This window comes from Bos mutus, chromosome 18 (genome assembly GCF_027580195.1).
Source record: "Bos mutus isolate GX-2022 chromosome 18, NWIPB_WYAK_1.1, whole genome shotgun sequence".
Classification (NCBI taxonomy): domain Eukaryota; kingdom Metazoa; phylum Chordata; class Mammalia; order Artiodactyla; family Bovidae; genus Bos; species Bos mutus.
In genome coordinates, this window is record NC_091634.1 from 6,096,756 (window position 1) to 6,119,111 (window position 22,356).

At 59.1% G+C, this 22,356-nt stretch overlaps 1 protein-coding gene across 4 annotated transcripts in view; it reads left to right on the plus strand.

Moving 5' to 3' along the window:
* The first annotated feature begins 3,245 nt into the window (after positions 1–3,245).
* The window catches only part of SHANK1 (SH3 and multiple ankyrin repeat domains 1), a 50,780-nt gene continuing 31,669 nt past the window's right edge, over positions 3,246–22,356 (plus strand). For all 4 annotated transcript variants that reach the window (XR_011467601.1, XM_070387236.1, XM_070387237.1 and 1 more), the window contains exons 1-12: positions 3,246–3,645; positions 6,146–6,443; positions 6,696–6,899; positions 7,609–7,680; positions 9,278–9,386; positions 9,490–9,641; positions 12,290–12,457; positions 12,843–12,959; positions 18,852–18,929; positions 19,144–19,210; positions 19,472–19,802; positions 20,686–20,879. Coding sequence is in view for 3 of the 4 variants with exons in the window: in XM_070387236.1 (XP_070243337.1) it covers positions 6,189–6,443; positions 6,696–6,899; positions 7,609–7,680; positions 9,278–9,386; positions 9,490–9,641; positions 12,290–12,457; positions 12,843–12,959; positions 18,852–18,929; positions 19,144–19,210; positions 19,472–19,802; positions 20,686–20,879 (1,747 nt within the window). In the remaining variant the exon portion in view is untranslated. The remainder of the gene's footprint in view (positions 3,646–6,145; positions 6,444–6,695; positions 6,900–7,608; positions 7,681–9,277; positions 9,387–9,489; positions 9,642–12,289; positions 12,458–12,842; positions 12,960–18,851; positions 18,930–19,143; positions 19,211–19,471; positions 19,803–20,685; positions 20,880–22,356) is intronic.

The following is a 22,356-nucleotide window of genomic DNA, read 5'->3' on the forward strand; positions in this document are numbered from 1 at the left end:
TTGCCAGGGCTTGGCCTTGCTTCCCTCTCCTCTCCCTGGCCACGCCTCAGGTCAGGGGAGACCTCAAGGTCTTGCTAAGGTTGTTATTATCCTGTGGCCACCGTTGCCCACACACCCTGTGGAATGAAGTTCTCACAGCATTCTCAGGCTCTAGAGCACCTCCTGCCCCCCAGATCTCCCATCCTGCCCTCCAGGCCCTTGCTCCAGATCCAGATGAGCATCTGTGCCTGTCTGTGGGGATCCGTGCAAAGAGCACGCGTGTGGCTTGTGTGCAGCCCCCAGAAAGGTAGGGCTCTTGGATCCATCTGCCACGCTTTCCTGGAAGCCTCCTGCAGTCTGGGTCCTGGTTGGGGGTAACATGGGGGATTCCAGCTGTTCACAGACCCCGCAGACAGCCCCATCTGGGTGAGGGGCTGGGGCAGAGGGGAGGGTGGAGGTTGGGTGGGGTCCGAGAAGCTTTCTCCAGGAGGTGGAGTAAGCAGCTGCTGGGCTGGGTGCACAGAGAGCTCTGAGCGTTGAGAGCTACTTCATCTCCTGCCTGGACCACTGCAGTCCTCTCCTCCTGCCTCTCCCCTCCTTCCTCCCGAGCCCCTCCAATCCACGCAGCCTGCCGCAGCCAGAGCAATGCTTCCAAACCGTAAATCAGATCACATCACTCCCCACTCCCCTGCTCCCCCCCAGCTTCCCATCATGTGCGGGAGTGAAGCCAAACCCTGGCCTCAGCACAGGCCTGGCCTGCCCAGCCTGGGGGTGGGCAGGGAAGGGTGGATCCTTTGCACCTCTGCAAACTCATCACCCCCACTCCCTTCACCGCCCCCCTCCAAGCTCCAGCCACACTGATCTCTTCACTACTTCCTGAATGCTAAGCTCCTTCCCGCTTCAGAGCTTTTGCGCCAGCCTTTTCCTCCTTCTAGAAGGCTCTTCCCCCCAGCTCCTTCTCATCACTGAGGTCTCAGCTCAGAGAGGCCTTCCCCAGGTAGTTTATTCAAACACCCCTTTTTGTCTTTTTTGGCTGAATCAAGACCAGCCTTGTCTTGCTGGCTTGTTTATCTGTTTGATGTCTGTCTCTCGCCAATGAAGGCAGGCATCCCTCTTCATGGCTGTATCCTCGGAGCTAGGACAGGGCCAACCCAGCGCATAGTAGGTACTCAGTCAATTGAACAAGGAAAGGAGCCTTCCCTGGCAGTGGGGTCGCAGCTCTGCCAAAAGACTGAACCCTGCATGATTGTGTTTAAGTGGAAACTCGAGTTTCCTGTGGCCCTGGGGGTGGGGGTGGGGGTGGGGGTGCCTGGTGACCGGGGTAGAGGTTATGAGGGCAGGGGCAGGGAGGCTGCAGAGGCAGGAGCAGCAGGAGGCTGGCCATGCCCACTCCACGCCAGACCCATGAGTCATGTAGGGCTTCCCCAGCTTCAGCCAGGCGGGCAGTGCCAGGATCACAGGGCCCACTCTTCCAGGGGGGACACCAAGGCTCAGAGAGGGGACAGCTGGGCATGCTGGAGGTTACCAGCACAGCGGCGGCAGCTAGCAGAAGCTTCTGGCTCCCGGCACGAGCAGGGCATCTGCCCTCAGCTGCTGGGAGCCCCAGGATGGGGCCTTGGAAATCAACACAGCCAGACTTTTCCATTTTCCAAGAAAGCAAAGGGCAGTGTGACCTTGGGCAGGCTGCCCACTGCCTCAGAGCTCGGGCCTCTCTTGGGCACTCATGAGGAGCCTGGGGACCCCTCACCAAGAGCTGATGCCCAGGCCGAGAAAAGCCTCATAAACTGTAGAAAGGGTACAGAGCCCCTCTCACTGCTGGTGCCGACACACACAGGCAGCTGTTTTCTCCCCAGGCCCAGCTGCTCACCACCTGGGCTGGTGGGGGTGAATCCAGAACTGGGCCTCCTGGGGCAGCTGGGCTGGCACCTGCTCCCGCTCATCCCATGGCACCCCAGAGCCTGCAGCTGGATGCACACCCAGAGGCTGCCTGGAACTGCCCTCCGCAGGTGCCTGGGCTCTGGTTGGTGGCCCTGGAGGAGCTGTTGGAGCTGGGAGAAGGGTAGGGGCCTGGGCTGTGGCGACACACTCACCGCTGCCCTATGGGATCAGCCCTGTCTCTGCAGGTGTATCCCACGTGCAATGCGGAGATGGCTGGGGGGGATCATGTGTGGCAAAGAAAGATATGCAGCTATGGAGTGGCCAGTACCGAACCCCAGCACACAGCAGTCTAAAGACTTTGAGCCAGGCCACCTGTCTCTGATCCTGGCCACCAACTCTTGCTGGCTGGGTGACCTTGGGCAAATTGCTTAACCTCTCTGGGCCTCAGTTTTCCCCTCTCGTAAATGGGGATAGTGCAAGTCCATAGCCCAGAGGATTACAGTGTGCAAAGTTGAGGAGTAAACCCAGCACAGAGCCAGGCACACAGAAAGTGCTCAAGAAATGTCAGAGATAATTATCGGGAAGGAAGTGGTGGTGCAGGGTCGTGCTTCTCGATGGGCATGTGCACACCTGTGTGATGGACGGCCAGGGCACGGTGGGTGAATGTGATGGAGACAAAGCACACGTCTCCCTGTGGTTCTGTGTCTCTGTTTCAGGGTTGCGTGTGAGCTAGAGCTCTGAGCAAGCACAGCGGGCTGCGTGCCCGTGTGTGGGGTGGGTAGACGCGTGTGCTCTGCCGTGTGCATGCTCCGGCACACGGGTGTGATATGTACATGATGTAGCTGGCTGTGCTCATGGTAATGTATCCTGCGAGAGCCCGCACGCCCTGGAGAAGATGTGTATGTGGAGACGTCTGCAGGGGCAGGGCTGGGGAGCGACTCGCTGCACCTGTGCCTTGCGGGAAGGTGTGTGTGTGTTGGGGGGACAGGGCAGGAATCTATAGCTCTCACCATCCAGTTTGGGGGTGTAGAGTCTAGCAACGAATACTTAATTGCACCCTACTGTGGGTAGAGGTGGTGGGGGCGCCCTGGGAAGGGGCGGTCCTGGGGGGGTGCGGGGAGAGGCACCCTTAGGGGGGCGGAGCCCCATCCCCGGGGTACTGGGGCAAGCAGGGGTGGAGTCAGGGTTCGGGAATCTGGCGGCGGAGAGGAGCGGTGGGGGAGGGCAGGGGGAGGGGGCGGAGCCGGCGGGGGGGGATGGGCGAGGTTTGGGGGCGCGGGGAGGGGCGATGTCTCCTCCGCCGGCTCCCGGAGGGAGGGGAGAGGGCGGAGGGAGGGAGAGAGGGAGGGAGGGAGAGAGAGAGACCGGGTGAGGGAGAGACAGCGAGAGCGAGAGAGCGAGCCGGGAGGCAGAGGAGGCGCGGAGCGGGCGGCGGCGGCGGCGGCGGCGGCGGCGGCGGCCTGAGGCCGAGGAGAGGAGCCGACGGAGACGCGGCGCCCGGAGCCGGCCGGACCGAGCCGGGGGCGGGCTAGCTAGGAGGGGCGCGGCGGCCGCGGCGCAAGGGGGGGCGCTCTGCGGATGGCCAGGCCCGGCCCGCGTGGGGGGTGAGGTCCGCGGCCCCCCCGCCCGCCCCCCCGGCCCCCGCCCGCCCCCTCCCCGGGCCCGCTCGCCCTCCGGGGCGGTGGGGCATGGCCTGAGGGTCCCCCGTCTCCGGGGGGGTGGGGGGTGGGGGGGGGGGGGAGGGGCCGCGGGCGCCGCCGACCGGGACTCAGCAGCCCCGCCAGGCAGGTAAGGGGGCCGAAAACCGGGGGTCTGGGTTGGGGGGTGAAGCGCGGGCCTGGGGCCGCGGGCGGGGGCGGGGGCGCCCCGGACGTCCTTGGCCGAGCGCCGGGCTCCCGGCCCGGGTGTGCGGTGGGGGGCGGGGGTGAGGAGGGGAGCGTTGCCCCGGGCGACGCCAAATTGGGTTACGCACGGGTCCCCCGTGCCCCGTCCCGGATCGCGGACTTGCTGGGGGCATGCGGCCCCTTAGCCCCCTGCCCGAACCCGCCTCCCCGCGCTCCTGGGCCGAGGGCTCGGTCGCGGTTACCGCCTCCCGGCCAGCCCGGCCCGGCCACTCCCCCGCCTCGCCCATCGCGGCCCACCTGGGCCCCCTGGACCCCTCCTGCGGCCCCACCCCTCGAGGCCCCTCGCCGTGGTCATTCTGGCGCCCACCCCCTCCAGCGGGGGTCAGGGCCTCGGCCTTCGCCGCCCCTTTCGACCCCCTGTGGTTTCGGCTTCTCCTTCCAGACTCGTCCAATCCCCTCCCACCCTTTCACGAGCTCCCTGCATCCCAACCCGGTCCCCGCTTCCTTCCCCACTGGCCGGCGCGCCCCCTCGGTTCCCGCCCCCGAGTCCTGCTCCCGGGGGCCTCCGCCCCCTCTCCGCGGACCCGGGCTCTCCCCCACCAGTTTCTCGGCCCCAGCCCGGGCTCCGTCTGCCCGCCTCTCCCAGCCTCTCCGCCTCCATTCATTCTCCCGGGCCGGCTCTCGGCCACGCCGGCAGCCTCCCCCCGCCGTACCCCCGCAGCCTCCCAGGGCACCCCCTCTCTCCCCTTTCTACCCCCCGCCGATTCCTCAGCCCGTCTCGGTACCAGCTGCGTGCCAGCTATTCTTAGCCGCGGAGCGTTTGATTCATGCCGCCCCGGCGGAGTGTGCCCGCTCCCTCCCTCGGGGGCTGAGGGGGAGGGGCCCGAGCTGGTCCTGGGGGTTGGGGGCAGCCGCACGCGCCGGGGGACCGGGAGAGCTTCGCTTTCAGGAGTCCGTGGAGGCTGGGGGAGGGGGTCAGCCGGGGTCAGCCGAGGGGGAGTGGCTGCCAGCCCCAGGTCTGGAGGTGGGAGTGGAGTCGCCGGGTAGGAGGAGGCCGGGCGGGGGGGTGGGGGGTCTTCGCCAGGGCCAAGTAGGGGAGGCTCTGCTGGGTACCCAGAGGGGGAGGGAGCCGTGGCCACGCTTAGGGGAGGGGGTGGCCAGCCCATAGCTGGAGGCTGGCTCGCCCACAGTTCTTGAAACTCTCCTCCCCCCCGCACACATTTTGTCTTCCCTCCCCAACCCCCCCAGCCCATCCCCACTCCCCCAAAGTCAGCAGTACCCTCCACTGCTTCCCATCTCCATGGCAACGTGCAGGAGCCGGGCCTGGTGTGGGGGGGAGGGACCAGACCAGACATTCTGGTTTCCGGTGCTGGGGAGGGGGGGAGAAAACGGGAAAGAAGGGCCCCATCTGGACTCACCCTTATAAGACCAATTCAGGGGCGAAGAACAGTAGGGATCTGAAGAACAGTGGGGATCTCACCCTCACCCACCAGACTCTCATCCCACTCCTTAGCCTCCCTCCCAGCCCCCCAGTCTCCCTCAGAGTGGGGCCCCCAGGACCAGGCGATGCCCGTCCTTCCACCCAGCAGCGCCAGGCCTCGAACACACCCGCAGGTCACCTACCGCCGCCCTACACCCACCCAGGCCACCGCAAGGCTGTCACCCGGACAGCCCTGCCAGGGCCAGTCTCTCCACCCACCCACACACCCTCTCAAGATGCCCCCCGGAAACTTGCACAGGCCACCTCTTGTGGTTCCCCCCGGGGGACACCTCATGTGTGGTACTCTCTGCCCCGGCCAGGTGCCCCTGCCCCCTGGGATGCTGGCTCTCCAGCAGCCCTCCACACACACGCGGTCAGCCACACTTCAGTGAAGTCACCGGCTCCACCCTAGGCTCAGGGCACCTCCCTCTCCTCCTTACTACATCTCAGCCTCCTCGCGGTCATCCGGGAGGCACCGGGAGCAGAAGGCGGGGAGGACCTCGCGTGAGGAGGGGCCAGGCTGGGGCCAGGAGGGCAAGGTGCCGGTGGGTCGCCCACCTGTCTGTCCTGGGCTAATTTTAGCTGCATTATCCCTGGCCTGGCAAAGTGGGCCAGCGGCTCCCGCGGTGATTCTGCGGTTTCTGGGACACCGCCGCGCTGGGTCAGCGGCAAAGTGGGGCGCAGAAGAGGCGGGGGGCTGCGAGCAAGGCCAAGGGCAGGGAAGGAGACACGTGCAGGCAGCATGGCAGGGCTGGGGGGGGGGTGGGGGCGTGTGTGCCCGGCAGCTCAGGAGAGAGCTTGGAGGCGGTAGGAGTGTCTGGGGGTGTGTCCAGCCTCCTGCCTGTCTCCCTCGGGCAGCTTGGAGCCACTGCCCTGGACCGTGTTTGTCCACTGAGTGCACCCGTGGCCTCCAAAGGGCCTGGGCTCCTGGTCTGACCACCACCCCTGCCCCTTCCCCCGCCAGCCGCCTGTGATGCTGCCGTCCCCCATCGCCCCGTGGCCCCACGATGACCCACAGCCCCGCGTCAAGCGAGGACGAAGAACGCCACAGTGTCAGCGAGTGTCCCGAGGGGGGCTCAGAGTCCGACAGCTCCCCAGACGGGCCCGGGAGAGGCCCCCGGGGGACCCGGGGCCGGGGCAGCGCAGCACCTGGTAGCCTGGCCTCGATCCGAGGCCTCCAGGGCCGCTCCATGTCCGTCCCAGACGACGCCCACTTCAGCATGATGGTTTTTAGGATTGGCATCCCTGACCTTCACCAGACAGTGAGCAATAGCCTACTGGCCAGCGGATGGGGGGCGGGGGGGTGGGGTGGTGGTGGGAGACAGGGACCACCGGAGTCTGCACGGGGAGAGGGGAAGGGGAGGGGGGCTCTGGTTCTGGATGCCCTCACACATGGCCCCCACTGCCAGACCCTCATGGGTTTCCCCCAGCCTTCCGCTGTCCCGGGAATCACCCATAGCCCTCTGCAGACCACCTCAGGCCCCTTCTCTCTCTCCTGTCGCCTCCCCCACCAGAAATGCCTGCGCTTCAACCCCGATGCCACCATCTGGACGGCCAAGCAGCAGGTGCTCTGTGCCCTGAGCGAGAGCCTCCAGGACGTGCTCAACTATGGCCTGTTCCAGCCAGCCACCTCGGGCCGGGACGCCAACTTCCTGGAGGAGGAGCGGCTGCTGCGGGAGTACCCCCAGTCCTTCGAGAAGGGGGTGCCCTACCTGGAGGTGAGACCCCCACAGCCTTCCCAGCCCCTTCGCAGATGCAAGCAGGCGTCTGCCCGCTCCCCGTTTTTTTCTCCCAGCCCAGCCCTCAGCAAGGGAAAACCCTGTGGGCACTTCTGGATATAAAGGGTGCCCTAAGAATCCCGGGGCTTCCCTGGTGGGTCAGAGGGTAAAGAATCCGCCTGCAATGCAGGAGACATGGATTCCATCCCTGGGTCGGGAAGATCCCCTGGAGGAGGGAATGGCAATCCACTCCAGTGTTCTTGCCTGGAAAATCCCATGGACAGAGAAGCCTGGTGGGCTAGTCCATTGAGGTCGCAAAGAGTTGGACACGACTGAGTGACTGAACACTTTGACTTAACAATCAGAGAGGCCTAAGTTCACATTACCAGGGCGTTCTTGCCTCTGACCAGCAGGCAGAGTGGCCTTGGGTGAGTCATTTCCCTGCCCCAAGTTTCCTCTGGCCTACCAAAGTGGGAAATGACAGTGGTTATTCTAGAACATACCCCGCGGGGTCCAGACACCTTAGGGGTTGCAGTCCACAGGCCCGTAGTGGCCAGCAGCCCTCTGCCCACCCAGCCAAGACTCTGGGGCTATTTTTCATCCTGACCCTGCACTGACTTCCCTGGCTCAGAAGAGGTCCAGACTCCTGACTCTGAGTCTTTTGTCTCTCCCGTCACCCGCACCGCCCTCCCCCCCTCCATGGCCTCAGTTCCGATACAAGACCCGTGTTTACAAGCAGACCAACCTGGATGAGAAGCAGCTGGCCAAGTTGCACACGAAGGTGAGAGAACCCTGCTGGCACTTACGCCGCCACCCCCAACCTGGAGCCCCCTTCCCTAACTACTTTCTCTCCTAGCTCTTCCCGACGACCCTGCAAACCTTCTTTTCTTCTGCCAGCATCTCACACTTAACTTGGGATGCTGTGTCATATTTGGGACAACCCCAAATGCACCTGATGACTCCATCACAGCCTTTCATTAAAAAAAAAAAACAAAAAAACTTTTTATTTCGTACTGGAGTATAACTGATTAACAATGTTGTGATAGGTTCAGGTGGACAGGGAAAGGACTCAGCCGTACATATACGTGTATACATTCTCCCCCAAACTCCTCCCCCATCCAGGCTGGCACACAATGTTGAGCAGAGTTCCACGTGCTATACAGTACATCCTTGTTGGTTATCCATTTTAAACACAATAATGCGAACAGAACCTTCCCAAAGTCCTTAACTATCCCTTCCCACCTCTAGCATACATCAGAGCTTTTCTCATCTTCTCTCTTTGCACCTCTGCCCAGGCTCGTGCCATTTCCACCTGGCTCCCACTTTCTTCATCCTTGGATTCTCCCCTCTCATCTCCTGGGGCCCCTATATCCCATGCAGGAAAGCCCCCCTGCCCCCAGCCAACGTGGCCTGTGACTCTGGTATCTAGTGTCCCTCTATCTAGGGGCAGTTTCATAGACACCCTGCAGTTCACACAATTTCAGAGCCTAAATCTCTACCAGATCCAAGGATGCACTCCTCTGCAGCCATTTATCCTCCTGGTATCTTGCTCTCTCGGGCTTCCCTGGTGGCTCAGTGGTAAAGAATCCGCCTGACAATGCAGGGGGCACAGGTTTGATCCCCATATGGGAAAGATCCCCTGGAGGAGGAAATGGCATCCCATTCCAGAATTCTTGCCTGGAGAATCCCATGGACAGAGGAGCCTGGCGGGCTACTGTCCGTAGGGCCACAAAGAGTTGGACACGACTGAGCGACTTAGTTGTGTACTCACACACCTTGCCCTCCAGTCCTCAGGCTGTATCGCCTGCGTCTCTTCTGGTCCCCTGAAAGCTGGGAGGAAGTCAGGGGGCTGCTTCGGTCGGAAGTGAAATGAACGATCCTTGACACTTGGGAAGAAAGCTCGCTGGCTGCTTCTTACCCTCAGCCCCACCCCACCATGCACTTGTCTCTGTCCTCCCCCGAACAGTCTATCCATCCAGACCTGTACCATCTGCGGGAGCAGCCAGCCACATACGGCCACCGGGGTACCTGCGGTGTACCAGGTCCACATTGAGCCTCACTATGAGCGTGAAATACACAATGGATCTTGACGACTCAGTACCCCTGAAAGTATCTCAGTAATAAATTTCATGTGGATTACCTGTTGAATCAGTAATATTGTGGATATATATGATAGACTAAAAACAGATAGGTCATCGAAGTGAATTTCAATATAATTGGAAGGTCTTCTTCCTTTAAAAAAAGTGGTGGCTACTAGGGACTTCTCGATGGCATGTGTGGCTTGCTGTGTGATTCCACTGGACAGCGCTGCTCCAAACCCAGCCTTGCCTCTTTCCTCCCTGACCGCCTGTCTTCTCTCTCTCTCATCTGCGACTCAGACGGGGTTGAAGAAGTTCCTGGAGTACGTGCAGCTCGGGACATCTGATAAGGTGGCACGGCTGCTGGACAAGGGGCTGGACCCCAATTATCATGACTCAGATTCAGGAGGTAGGGAGCGGGCGGCAGGGCGGGGTGCTTTGGGAGGGCTGGAGAGTCAGGGACGATGAGGCCCAGGGGCTGCACATGACCGGCCTTTCCCCCTGCCTCCCAGAGACCCCCCTGACGCTGGCTGCTCAGACCGAAGGCTCCGTAGAGGTGATTCGAACCCTATGCCTGGGCGGGGCGCACATTGACTTCCGGGCCCGGGATGGCATGACCGCGCTACACAAGGCCGCCTGTGCCCGCCACTGCCTCGCTCTGACGGTGAGGTTTCAGATCCTCCCAGGACCCTCCCCAGAGCCCAGAGACACCCCCGAGTGACTGCGTTCTTCACCCAGACTACGTCCGGCCAATCCCCCCGGCCCCTTTGTCCACCTCCCTCCTCCACAGTCACTCCTCTGACTGCACCCAAGACCCTCCTGGGACCTCTGGGAGCCCCCCTCCCCAGCTCAAGGCTCGTGATCAGCTATAACTGATGGTCATGTGGACCCTTGCCCTGCCCCCAGGTAGATCATGTTAACTTCCTGACACCCAGAACTTCTCCAGCCCCGCTGAGCCAGCAGTCCACACCTACCTCTGTCTCCCCGAGGTGTAGACTCTTCCTGGTGCCCTTTATTTTTTTTATTTTTTGGCTACACAGCACGGCATGTGGGATCTTAGTTCCCTGATCTTAGTTCCCTGATCCCATGCCCTGTGCACCAGACATGCAGGGTCTTAACCACCGGACCACCAGGGAAGTCCCCTGGTACCCTTTAAAATACAGAGTGAGTTTCCCACCGTGCCCCCAGACACCATTCCCCTATCTGCTCCCCCCAGACACTGGTCCTCTTGCTTCCCAACTCAACCCTTCCATTCACTTCTCAACCTACAGCTCACTCTCCCAGTACTCCACCTTCACTCACCTGAAATACAGCCCTCTACTCCAATTGTTGTTCAGTCACTCAGTCGTGTGTCACTCTTTGCGACCCCATGGACTGCAGCACACCAGGCCTCCCTGTCCATCATAAACTCCTGGAGTTTACTCAAACTCATGTCCATTGAGTTGGTGATGCCATCCAATCATCTCATCCTCTGTCGTCCCCTTCTCCTCCTGCCCTTAATCTTTCCCAGCATCAGAGTCTTATCCAATGAGTCGGCTCTTTGCATCAGGTGGCCAGAGTACTGGAGCTTCAGTTTCAGCATCAGTCCTTCCAATGAATATTCAGGATGGACTTCCTTTAGGATGGACTGGTTTGATCTCCTTACTGCCCAGTATAGTGCCTAAAATGCACCTTTACAAGCAGATGAAGCTCATAGACCCTCAGTATATATACATGGGGGCTTCCCAGGTAGCTCAGAGGTAAAGAATCCTCCTGCGATGTAGGAGACTTGGGTTCAATCCATGAGTTGGGAAGATCCCCTGGAGAAAGAAATGGCACCCACTCCAGTATTCCTGCCTGGAAAATGGATAGTGGAGCCTGGTGGACTGCAGTCCATAGGGTCCCAAAAGAGTCAGATACCACTGAACGACTGAGCACGCACATATACATTCATGGAGTCAGCTTGCCCGGTCTTATTTTAAAATGTTCTTTCTCTCCTCCTACCCAAGGGCACTTGATCCCTCTTCATCCATAGGTCAGGATAGAGCTCCCCTGAAGTTGTTGGTAAACACCATGGTTCATAGATGATTCAGCCTAACCAGCCTTCCCTTCCCTTATCCAATCCTTCCCTGAAGAACCCTGAAGGCAGTCAGACACCAGTCCCAAAGGTCTGCCTCACAGCCCTGGAATTGACAGACCCTCTTCATGCACCCTCCTCCCCCAAACCCCTTCTCCTACCTGCTTCCCAGGTGGCTCTAGTGGTAAAGAACCCTCCTGCAAAGGCAGGAGACATAAAAGATGTGGGTTTCATCCCTGGGCGGGGAAGGTTCCCCTGGAGAAAGAAATGGCAACCCACTCCAGCATCCTTGCCTGGAGAATCCCCATGGACAGAGGAGCCTGGTGGGCTACAGTCCATGGGGTCGCAAAGAGTCAGACAGGACTGAAGCGACTTTACACATACACACATACCCCCAAACCCCACTCCTGCTCACGCCCAATCCCTCCCTCCCAGGCCTGCGCTCGTGCAATCCAGCAGCCACTAGCGCCACGGGCGGGGGAGGGGGGGCTGTTTAGATTTAAATAGAAGAAAATGAACTAAAATTAAAACTTCCGATTCTCAGGCTTACTAGCCACCTTCCAGCGGCTCAGTAGCCCCCCACGCGGCTGCCATGTTGGATCGTGCGGTTGTAACTATTTCCATCACCGCAAATGTTGGAAATGTGCTGTTGGACTGCGCCACCGTGACTCTGTTCGCACGGCGCCGGCGCCGCCAACACTCCTCACACGCTCGAAGCTGCCAGTCTTCCAGGCCCAGATCCGTTCCTCGAGGGGGATCACTCCCTGCCCCAACCCCAGCCCCCGGCCCCAGTGAGGCTGAGCCAAGTCCGAGCTTGCCCCCTCTCAGACCATTTCCCTGCCTCTTCTTGCGATCCCGGAGCTCACCACACCTCCCACTCAGCCAGGGGCCCTCCTGCATCCAGGCGCCCTTCTCTGATTGGTTCCCCACCACCAGCCTGTTGAGTAGGTGGGCACTAAGGCATTAAGCCTCTTCAGTGGCTCATGGCGCATGTCTCATGGGGGAAGGCTGGGCAGGATTTCACAGTGGGAGGGAGGGGTCCTCTGGAGGCATCGCCCCAGTCCCCCTGTTGTTCACAGGGATGAGAGAGGCTGACAGGGCAAGGGCCAGCCTCAAGGTCACTCAAGGGCATCGTGGCAGCATCAGCTCTGGCTCTGACCCTGTGTGAGGTTACCCAGGTCTCTTCGTCCAATTGGCCCTTGATAACCAGCCACTACTTGTGTGATTGTCATCTTTTTTTTTTTAACCTTTCCTAGGCGCTCCTGGATCTTGGGGGCTCCCCCAACTACAAGGACCGCCGAGGGCTGACTCCCCTGTTCCACACGGCTATGGTGGGGGGTGACCCCCGCTGTTGCGAGCTGCTCCTGTACAACAGGGCCCAGCTGGGCATAGCTGATGAGAACGGCTGGCAGGAGATTCACCAGGTGCTCCCGCCCGGCCTAGAGAGGTTTGGGGTGGCATGGGCGGCAGGTGGGCCCCGAGGGTGGGCAGGGATCGGGGACCCTAATCCAAGGGCCTAGGGCTGCGGGTGCTGAGGTCCTCACAGGGGATGGAGGTGGGAGTAGCATGGTCCCCAAAGAGGAAGCATAGAGGTGTCACCACCAGGACTCTGAGGAGTTAGACTGGAGGCCTGGGCCTTGGAATGACTGGTGACGTTGACAGCATGGGTCCCTAAGCGAGAATGGGGCCTCAGAGGAGAAGGAAGGGGGAGTGGCGGATGCAGGGCTGCCTGGCCTCCAGGTGAAGGAGAGAGACAGATGCTGTGGCCAGGTGGGTCTGACCCGGGCTCTGGCCCCCGGTCCCCTCCAGGCCTGCCAGCGGGGTCACTCTCAGCATCTGGAACATCTGCTCTTCTACGGAGCTGAGCCTGGAGCCCAGAACGCCTCGGGGAACACGGCCCTGCACATCTGTGCCCTCTACAATAAGGTCTGCTCTCCTCCCGACTCCCGTCTCCCTGCCCCCCGGTGCCCCCCGCCCCACTCCTCCACTGTTTCATTCATTCGTTTGTTCGTTCATTCATTTATTCAAGAGAGGTTTCCTGAGCTCCTCCCCTGGGTCAGGCTCAGGGTTGGGGGCTGAGGGGACAGTAGCAAGCAAGACAGACAACCTCCCATCACGGGACACACCCTGCCAGGGCGATCCCAAGTGTTCAGAGGGAGGTCACTGGGAATCCAGGTCTCCGTGGGGGCCCACATCTGGGCTTGGCCTTGGGGCTGGGTCGATGGAGGTGGCTCTCAGGAGGATGTGCCATCAGAGCTAAGATAAGCAACAGGTGGTCATATAGAAGAGGGCAGAAGGGGCATTGCCGGCAGAGGGCACCATCTGTGCCGAAAAATCCGGAGGGGAGAGGGTCAGGATTGTTACTGGAAATGCAGGAAACTACAAAGGTCCTATTTCTTTTCTTTAAAAGTTTGTTAAGGTATATTTATTCATTTATTTATTTGTTTTTGGCTGTGCTGGGTCTTCGTTGCTGCGCGCAGGACTTTAGTTGTGGAGAACAGGCTCTAGAGCACAGGCTCAGTAGTTTCGGCACACAGGCTTCATCGCTCCACAGCATGTGGGATCTTCCCGGACCAGGGATCGAACCCATGTCCACTGAATTGGCAGGCAGATTCTTAACGGCTAGACCACCGGGGAAGTCCTCCTTTTTAGAAAATTTTTTATTTTATGTTGGAGTATCCTGATTTACAGTATTGTGTTAGTTTCAGGTATACGGCAGTGATTCAATTATATGTAGACATATATCCCTTCTTTCTCAGGTCTTCTCCCACATAGGTTATTGCAGTCCTTGAGTAGAGTCCCCTGTGCTATACAGTGGGTCCTTGTTGGTTATCTATTTTACATATAGTGTGTATATGTTGGGCTTCCCAGGTAGCACTAGTAGTAAAGAACCCACCCGCCAATGCAGGAGAAATAAGAGATGCAGGTACAATCCCTGGGTCGGGAAGATCCCCTGGAGGAGGGCATGGCAACCCACTCCAGTATTCTTGCCGGGAAAATCCCAGGGACAGAGGAGCCTGGCGGGCTACAGTCCGTGGGGTAGCAAAGAGTCAGACACAGCTGAAGGGACTTCACATGCATGCACACATGCAGTGTGTACATGTTAATCCCCAAGGGTCCTATTTCTAATGGGTGTCCGTTCAGCTGCCAGTGGGGCACCTACTGCAGGGGACAAGGGACAGCCCCCGAGGGGACAAGAGTGTGTTGCACGTTGTAGCAATTCAGGGCGGGGTGGACGGTCCCCAGCTCAAGAGCTCTGAATGGAGGTGAGCAGTGAAGAGCTGCATACCCGCTGCAGCTGTGCTGTCGTGGCTGGTTGGGTTGATAAAAGCTGGGGCTTTAAGCCTCATGACCCCAGCTGATTTGTCTCCAGTGCACTGGGGGATCCTGGGCAGATCAGCCCAGGCCCCGAAGCCCCAGTCTCAACACCTGCTTCCTAAGGCTCTCTGCCCTTGGAGGGTCTCCCTGCCCTTGGACGGTTGCCTCAGGGTCTTAGGACGCCAGGGCCTGGCATGCTGCGGCTGATCCATCAGCCTCTTTCCCCCTCCTCCAGGAAGTCTCCCAGAACAGCCCCAGCCCCTTCTCTCTCACCAGAACGTGCAGTGCCAGGATGTGGCAGGTAGCCACGTGCCGCCTTGTGGCAGCGAGCAGTCTGCTCGCTCGGTGCCTGCCGAGCAGGGAGAACACAGTGTTTGTCAAATTGCCTGTACTTCCCCTCCCCGGTGCGTCTGTCTCTCCTGCTCCCGATGCGGGCCTCATTCCGGATTTTCTGACCCCACAGCTAGTGCGCAGGCCAGGGCACCCTGAGTCAGTCCCCTCCCCTCTCTGAGGTTCCATCCGGCTCCCTGAAGTCAGGGTAACAGCAGCTGATTGAAGGGGATGAAAGATCATGCGTGATAAGTGCTCATCCCTAGGAGGCAGCTATGCTAATAATAATGATTATTATCATTATCATTACTGTTATCAGTCAGGATCTGGTCAGGAGACAGAAACCATACTGGCAATTTGAAAGGGAAAATGTAGTGTATAGATAGAAAGAGGGTGGGGGGGTGGATTCTCAGGTGGCGCTAGTGGTAAAGAATCCACCTGCCAAGCAGGAGATGCAGGTTCAATCCCTGGGTCAGGAAGATCCCCTGGAGGAGGGAATGGCAACCTGCTCCAGTATTCTTGCCTGGAGAATCCCATGGACAGAGGACCCTAGTGGACTACAGTCCATAGGGTCATATAGAGAGGGAACAATTACTCCGAGTGGGTCAGATGACTCAGCCATTTCCCTTGCCTTGAGCTTCTACTTTCTCATCTGTAAAATGTATCAGTAACCTCTGCCTCGCAAAGGATCAAGGGTATGAATGTTTGGCTTGCTCTCAGCATGGCGCTTAGCAAATAGATGCTTGACAGACACAAGTTCTTCTCCGACTTTCTCTCCCCTCCTCTTCCCTCCCAGACTTTAAGCTTCCCAAGGCCCAGAGCTGGGTCTGAAAGATTTCCTCACTCTCTGCCCCTCGGGTCTTCTGGCCAGCCCATCTAGCCTCTGGTGGTGAGGGTCAGGGCCATGTCCGGGTTGTGAGCTCCTCAGGGGTGGGGCTTACGTCTGATCAAGCGCTCTGTCCCAAGGCCGTGGCGTATAGTAGGCTTAGAGGCATCTTTTTTTTTTAATTTTATTTTATTTTTAAACTTTACAATATTGTATTAGTTTTGCCAAATAAAGGCATCTTTTTTGAATGAGTGAGAATGAATGAATGAATGATGGATCAGATACCTTGAATTCCCTGCCAAGACCATGCACAGCATCCAGGTCAGAACACTCAACAGGTATTTGCTTCGAGATAGATTGAATGACTCCAGGAATGAATGAATGATTTGAATGAATGACTTTTGCATGACTCAACTCCACATCCTCATCCTTTCCGGGCCCATTTCCTGAGCACCTACTGTGTGCCGGGACGTGAGATGAATCAGACACAGCATGGCGGCCGTCCTCGGGCAGGCAGGGTGGGGGGAGTTCACAGTCTGGCAAAGAGGCAGATGTGTAAACAGATAATTACAATTCAGTGGGATGAGTGCTACTGCCCCAGTACATACTGGGTGCTCAGGGGTGGAGCGAACTGCTGGTTGAGATGAAAGAGATGCTCTTGGGCCTGTGCTAGGCAAGGTGACGGTGGGGGCAGGCAGATATGCAAGAACACACACGGCACCAATTTATCGTCGAGTCGGGGAGACAGCTGTGCACACAGGGACACACACTCACACTCACAAACACGCCCGGAAAACAAACCGGGCTAACTTTGCTGTCCAGTCGGGGAGCCATCAGACTTGGGCGATCAGAGTGCTTTCACAGTAGACAGATGAGCGCTAGGATCAGAAAGCCTGGTTTGAGTCCCAGCTGCCCCACTGACTGGCTGTGTGACCTTGCCCTCTCTGAGCCTGTCCTGTAGGATGGACCCATACAAGCATCGTTGATGGGTCTGTCACATGAAGAGGGTGAGACCGAGGAAGTGTCTGGTGAATGCTGGTTAGACTGGGCATCTGGGGGATTTGGAGTGGAGCTGAGCTGGAGGCCAGGTTTGGTTCGCCCAAGCCAAGACAGAGGAGGAGGACTCCCCTCATCCAGCAACCGTTTATTGAACAGTTCTATGGGCCAGGCACCATGCCAGGCCGTGGGTGCCACAGACAAAACCTTGCCTCTCCAAAATAGACAATGGAGTGGGGGAGAGATGCTGGAGATGAATAAAATCGAAATGTAATTTCAGGGAGGCAGTATTATAAGGAAAACGAGTTAATTGTAACTTAGAAGAATGTCCGGCACACAGCAGATATCATATAAATTAAAATAAAGCCAGGAACAGGTCAAGGGTTTATTTTTGACAGGGTCATCAGAGGGGCCTTTTCTGAAGAATTGGCCTCTGTGCAGAAATGTGCATCAAGTGAGAAAGTGAGCTGTGTGGAGAGCTAGGGGCAGAGACTCCCAAGTCGAGGAAGCAGCAGGTGCAAAGGCCCTGGGGCAGGAGCATGCCTGCCAGAGAAGGGAGGCCAGTGTGTCTGCGGAGTGGGGAGCGAGGAAAGGTGGTATAGCAGATGTGGTCGATGAGGCTGGGGCTGGGGGTGGCAGGGCAGGCAGATCAGCGGGGGTGCCTCCCAGGCCAGGGCAAGGACGTTGGGTCTGTTGTGACTGACACTGGCAAGGAATTGATCTGGTCTTGGATGGCATTGTCTCCCACCCCCGCCCCGACCATCCAGCCCTGGCCCCCACTGCCTCCTGCCTCTTTCCTTCCAGGTCTAGCAGAGTGTTTGAGTAAGGGCTCAGGAGTCAGACACACCTGGGTTCGAATCCAAGGGCTGATCGTCACCGGCTCCCTTTGAAGCCTTAGTTTCTTCATCTGTAAAACGGGGACAGTCACTTCCATCTCACAGAATTGTCAGGCTAGTCAGTGGCTACTGCCTCTAAGGTGCTCTGATACGCAACACATTAAGTCCCCCACCCTAAGAGGTCTGACTCGGTGGCTCTCAAGTTGGATGCTCCTGCACGCTAGGGGACATTTGGCAGTGTCTGTGGACGTTCTCTGCTGCCACCACTGAGGAGGGAGTGCTACTGGCATCTCGTGGCAGAGACCAGAGAATGATGCTCAATGCAATGCACAGGATGGCCCTGCTACAGAGACTTGTCTAGACCCTGAGCGTCAGTCGTGCTAATGATGAAAACCCCTGATTGGGAGGTTGGGGCGAGCAGGTGCAAGCTATTATATATGGAATGGATAAACAACAAAGCCCTGCTGTAGAGCTCAGGCAGCAATCTCCTATGATAAACCGTTAACCGGGCTTCCCAGGCAGTGCTAGTGGTAGAGAACCTGCCTGCCAGTGCAGGAGACAGAAGACACAGTGGGTTCAATCCCTGGGTTGGGAAGATCCCCTGAAGGAGGGCATGGCAACCCACTCCAGTATTCTTGCCTGGAGACTCTCCATGGACAGAGGAGCCTGGCAGGCTACAGTCCATGGAGTCGCAAAGAGTCAGACATGACTGAAGTGACTTGGCATGCACGCAGGCAAACCATAATGGAAAAGAATAATTTCAAAAAATAATATAAATATGTGTGTATGTGTATATAACAGATTCACTTTGCTCTACAGCAGTAATTAACACAACATTGTAAATCAACTGTACTTCAGTAAAATAGTAATAATAAGAAGAAGAAAACCCTGGTTAAGTTAGTAGCCATCCAATACACTATAACCCAAGTCACGTGTAATTTTAAATATCCCAGGAGACACTTTTTTAAAAAAGAAAAAAAAACAGGTGACACTAATTTTAGTAGCATATTTTGTTTCAAAAATACTATCCTTTCAAGTAATCAGTATAAAAACTATTGTGCTGTGCTCAAGTGTTGGTCACTCAGTCATGTCCGACCTTTTGTGACCCCATGGACTGTAGCCCACTAGGCTCCTCCATCCATGGGACTCTCTAGGCAAGAGTACTGGAGCGGGTTGCCATTTCCTCCTCCCGGGGATCTTCCCAACCCAGGGATCCAACGCACATCTCCTGTGTCTCCTGCATTGGCGGGTGGATTCTTTACCGCTGTGCCACCTGAGAAGCCCCCATAAAAACTACTAGAGAGATTTAAACTACACTTTTCGAGTCCTTGAAATCCGGCGTGCACTGTGCCTCTGTGTGGACCGGCCACGTTTAAAGGGCGAGTGGCTACTGTCCGGAGCAGGGCGGGTTCCCACCAGGTGGTTCCAAAGGCTCAGCGCAGTGTCTGTGTCCGCTCGGGGTGACAGTAACTCTTTTTCTCTTGCCTTTCACCTCGTGCCACTGACCACCAGGAGACGTGTGCTAGGATCCTTCTCTATCGAGGGGCCAACAAGGATGTCAAGAATAACAGTGGACAGACCCCCTTCCAGGTCTGTTGGGGCAGGTTGGGGGAGGCGTGAAGAACTCAGAGGGGCTAAAGTTTGGGGGGCTGGGAGGGAGGCAGGTGGTCTGGGAGAAGAGAGAGGCTGGACTTGCTGGGGTGAAGGTTGGGGGGCAGGGCAGCTGGCTGGAGACCTGACAGTGTTTCCTGTTTGCTTTTCCCCTCTCTCTCCTACCTGGGCCCCCCTTACCCCCTCACGCTAGGTGGCAGTGATCGCTGGGAATTTTGAACTCGGGGAGCTGATCCGAAACCATCGAGAACAGGACGTGGGTGAGCGAGCTAAGGGGAGAAGTCGGGGTCCTGGGGGGGATGCGTGGTGGGACTGGGGAGTCAGCAGACCTGATCTGGGGGCCAGGATGGGACCAAATAAACCTCAGAGGACTGCAAATACCTGGGCAGCGGGAGGGCCAGGCTCCAGGCGCCCCGCTCTTTCTCATCCGTTTCTCCCCTGGTGCCTTCCCCACCCAACCGTCTCTTGCCTCCTGTGTGTCTCCCCCTCTGCCCGCCCCCGGCCTCCGTGCCCCTCCTCAGTGCCCTTCCAGGAGTCCCCCAAATATGCAGCCTGGCGACGGGGACCCCCGGGCACAGGGCTGACGGTGCCCCCCGCACTGCTGCGGGCCAACAGTGATACCAGCATGGCCCTGCCCGACTGGATGGTGTTCGCTGCCCCAGGGACCTCGTCTGCGGGGGCCCCCGGCCCCACCGCAGGGCCCCAGGGCCAGGCACAGCCCGCCGCCCCTAGCGCCAAGCTCAGCAGCGGGACCCTGCGAAGTGCCAGCAGCCCCCGGGGCGCCCGGGCCCGCTCCCCATCCCGCGGGAGGCACCCTGAGGAGGCCAAGCGCCAGCCCCGTGGACGGCCCAGGTAGGGGAGGGCTCAGCCCTGGTCCTGCAGACCCCCCTCCCACCCAAATCCCCTCCTGGGAGCCACGGCTGCCCATCCCCCCAACCAGGCCAGCCCAGCTGCCCACCTCCTGTCCCAGGGACAGCTGCCCCCTTACCCCGCTACATCCAACTCGCTGGTCCCCACCTCGGACCACCAAGTCTCCCTCCTGACCCCAAGGCAGTGAGGGCTTCATGAACCAGTCCAAGTTTAGCTCAGCAGCCGCTCCGCAGTCCGGCCGGGGGTGGGGAGGGGGCCCAAAGGTTGGTTCCAGCCCCTGAGGACAGGCAGGCAGGCAGACAGACAGACAGCCTGGACAAGGTGAGAGGAAGCTCAGCGGAGTGGGGGTGGGCGAGGAGGGAGACTGGAGGGGTTTCCAAGCCTGGAGATGAGGTCGTAGGCGGGGAGGATGAGCAGGGGGCATTGCGGGGAGCCGGCTGGAGGGGCATGGGGAGGGGGTGGGCAAGAGGAAGATGGTGGTGGGCTGGGGATGGCGGGAGAGGCGCTGGACCCAGCCCAGGAGGAAGCTGGGAGTCGCCAAAGGCTCGTGAGCTAGGGATGACACAGGCAGAGCTCAGCTTCAGGAAGCTGAATCAGGCAGGGTGTGCAGGCCCGTGGGAGGGGACAGAGCCGGAAGCCAGGAGGCAGGAAAGGGGGCTGGCGGCCTGTATCGGGCAGGCAGGGGGAGCCCCAAATGCCCTCTTCCCCTCCACCCCCCACCCCCAGCCCCCAGAGCCGGAAAAGGCACTCAGACTCCCTCCCCCACCCTGATGCTCCACCTCCCACCCCCCCAAGGACCCCTGTTCTCCCAGAGGTGCCCCCTCCCTCCACTCCCCCTTGCCTCTCACACCCTCTGTGTATGCAGCTCCAGCGGGACACCCCGGGAAGGGCCAGCCGGGGGCACGGGGGGCTCCGGGGGCCCCGGGGGCTCCCTGGGCAGCCGCGGGAGACGCAGGAAGCTCTACTCGGCAGTCCCTGGACGCTCCTTCATGGCTGTGAAGTCCTACCAGGCCCAAGCCGAGGGGGAGATCTCCCTGAGCAAGGGCGAAAAGATCAAAGGTAAAGGGGCAGGGTGCAGCGGGGCTGTGGGCAAGGGTTGGCAGGTGAACTCACCCACCTCTCAGGGAGGGGCCGGCCCGTGACCAACAGTTGTCCAGCACCTGGAACGTCCAGGGCACGCTGGAGACCTCAGAGAGACCTAGGTTCCCCTTCCGCCTCGGAGGAGCAAACAGTGGAGCTCAGATGCTGCGCTGCCAGGAGGTGGGTCCAGGCAAAAGAGAGGAGATGAGCATCTCTGGGACATCGACCCCATGAGGGCCCATCTCGCTCACCGTCACCCTTGAAGGCGGGTGTCCGGAGCCCATTGTCCAGTCGAAGGGGCAGAGCCTTGCACGGGTGAAGCGACTTGCCTGAGGTCCCCAGTCCGAAACCACAGTTCTTCTTGCTCTCTTGTGCGGAGAGTGAGGGACATGCCACCTTGACTTCACCTCCTGCCTCTGCCAGGCGTCTTCATCTGAGACACGGGGTAGTGGTGCCCGCTCTCTCGGGCTCTGGTGAGATGGGCAGCAGGTGAAGCCAGTCCCTGCTGAGGGCTTTCTGAACAGAGGCTGCTGTCACGGGGCTTGGCCTCTCTCCTGTTTCCCTGCCTTCCTCTGGAAAACCATGCCAGGATCCCCCGCGTGCGACTTCACAAGGCTGCCGATGTGTGTTCTTGGACAGAATGGTGCTTTGGAGACAGGAAGTACCCTGCCGTAGTTCATTCAAGGCGGGGGAGCAATTCTTTGGCCAACTCTAGGCTGGCAGATGAGCCGAGTTGCGTAGGGGTTGAGAACCAGGCTGTCTGGGTTCAAGTCCCCGCTCCTGCACTTCCTAGCAGGGCGGCCTCAGGCGAGCGACTTCTCCAAGGCTCAGTGTTCTCATCTGTACAATGGGACCTTTACGAGGATTAAAAGTGTCAGCTCTTAGAAAGCCCACAGAACAGTGATTCATACCTAATAAGGCCAGCTGTCATTATCATACGCAGCCCCCACTAGGGGCACTTAGAAGGGAGAGACCCTAGGCCCTGGGGGAAGCTGAGTCTGGGGGTGGAGGAGGGGGGTGTCTTCCCACAGGAGACATGGTTTAAGTGGGCCTTGAAGAGCGTGCCAGGGTCAGAGTGTCAGTTGGGTTGTGTAGTTACGTCTGTCTTGTAGTCTGTCTCCCTGGGGCCTGAGTTTCTGAAGATGAGGCCACGTGTCACCAGGAGCTGGGTCATCAGGGCCCAGGTTAATGACGCAGCACACAGAGGGCCTCGGTGCACATCTGCTGAGTGAACGGGTGAATGGATGAATGGCCAAATGCAGGAGCTAACTGTGGCAGCCAGGCAGGGGCAGTGCCTCTGGCAGAGGGGCAGCGTGCCAGGGGAGAGTGTGTATGTGTGCGTATGGCCGGGTAGGGGGTCAGTTCAGTCACTCAGTCGTGTCCGACTCTTTGCAGCCCCATGAACCACAGCACACCCGGCCTCCCTGTCCATCACCAACTCCCGGAGTTTACTCAA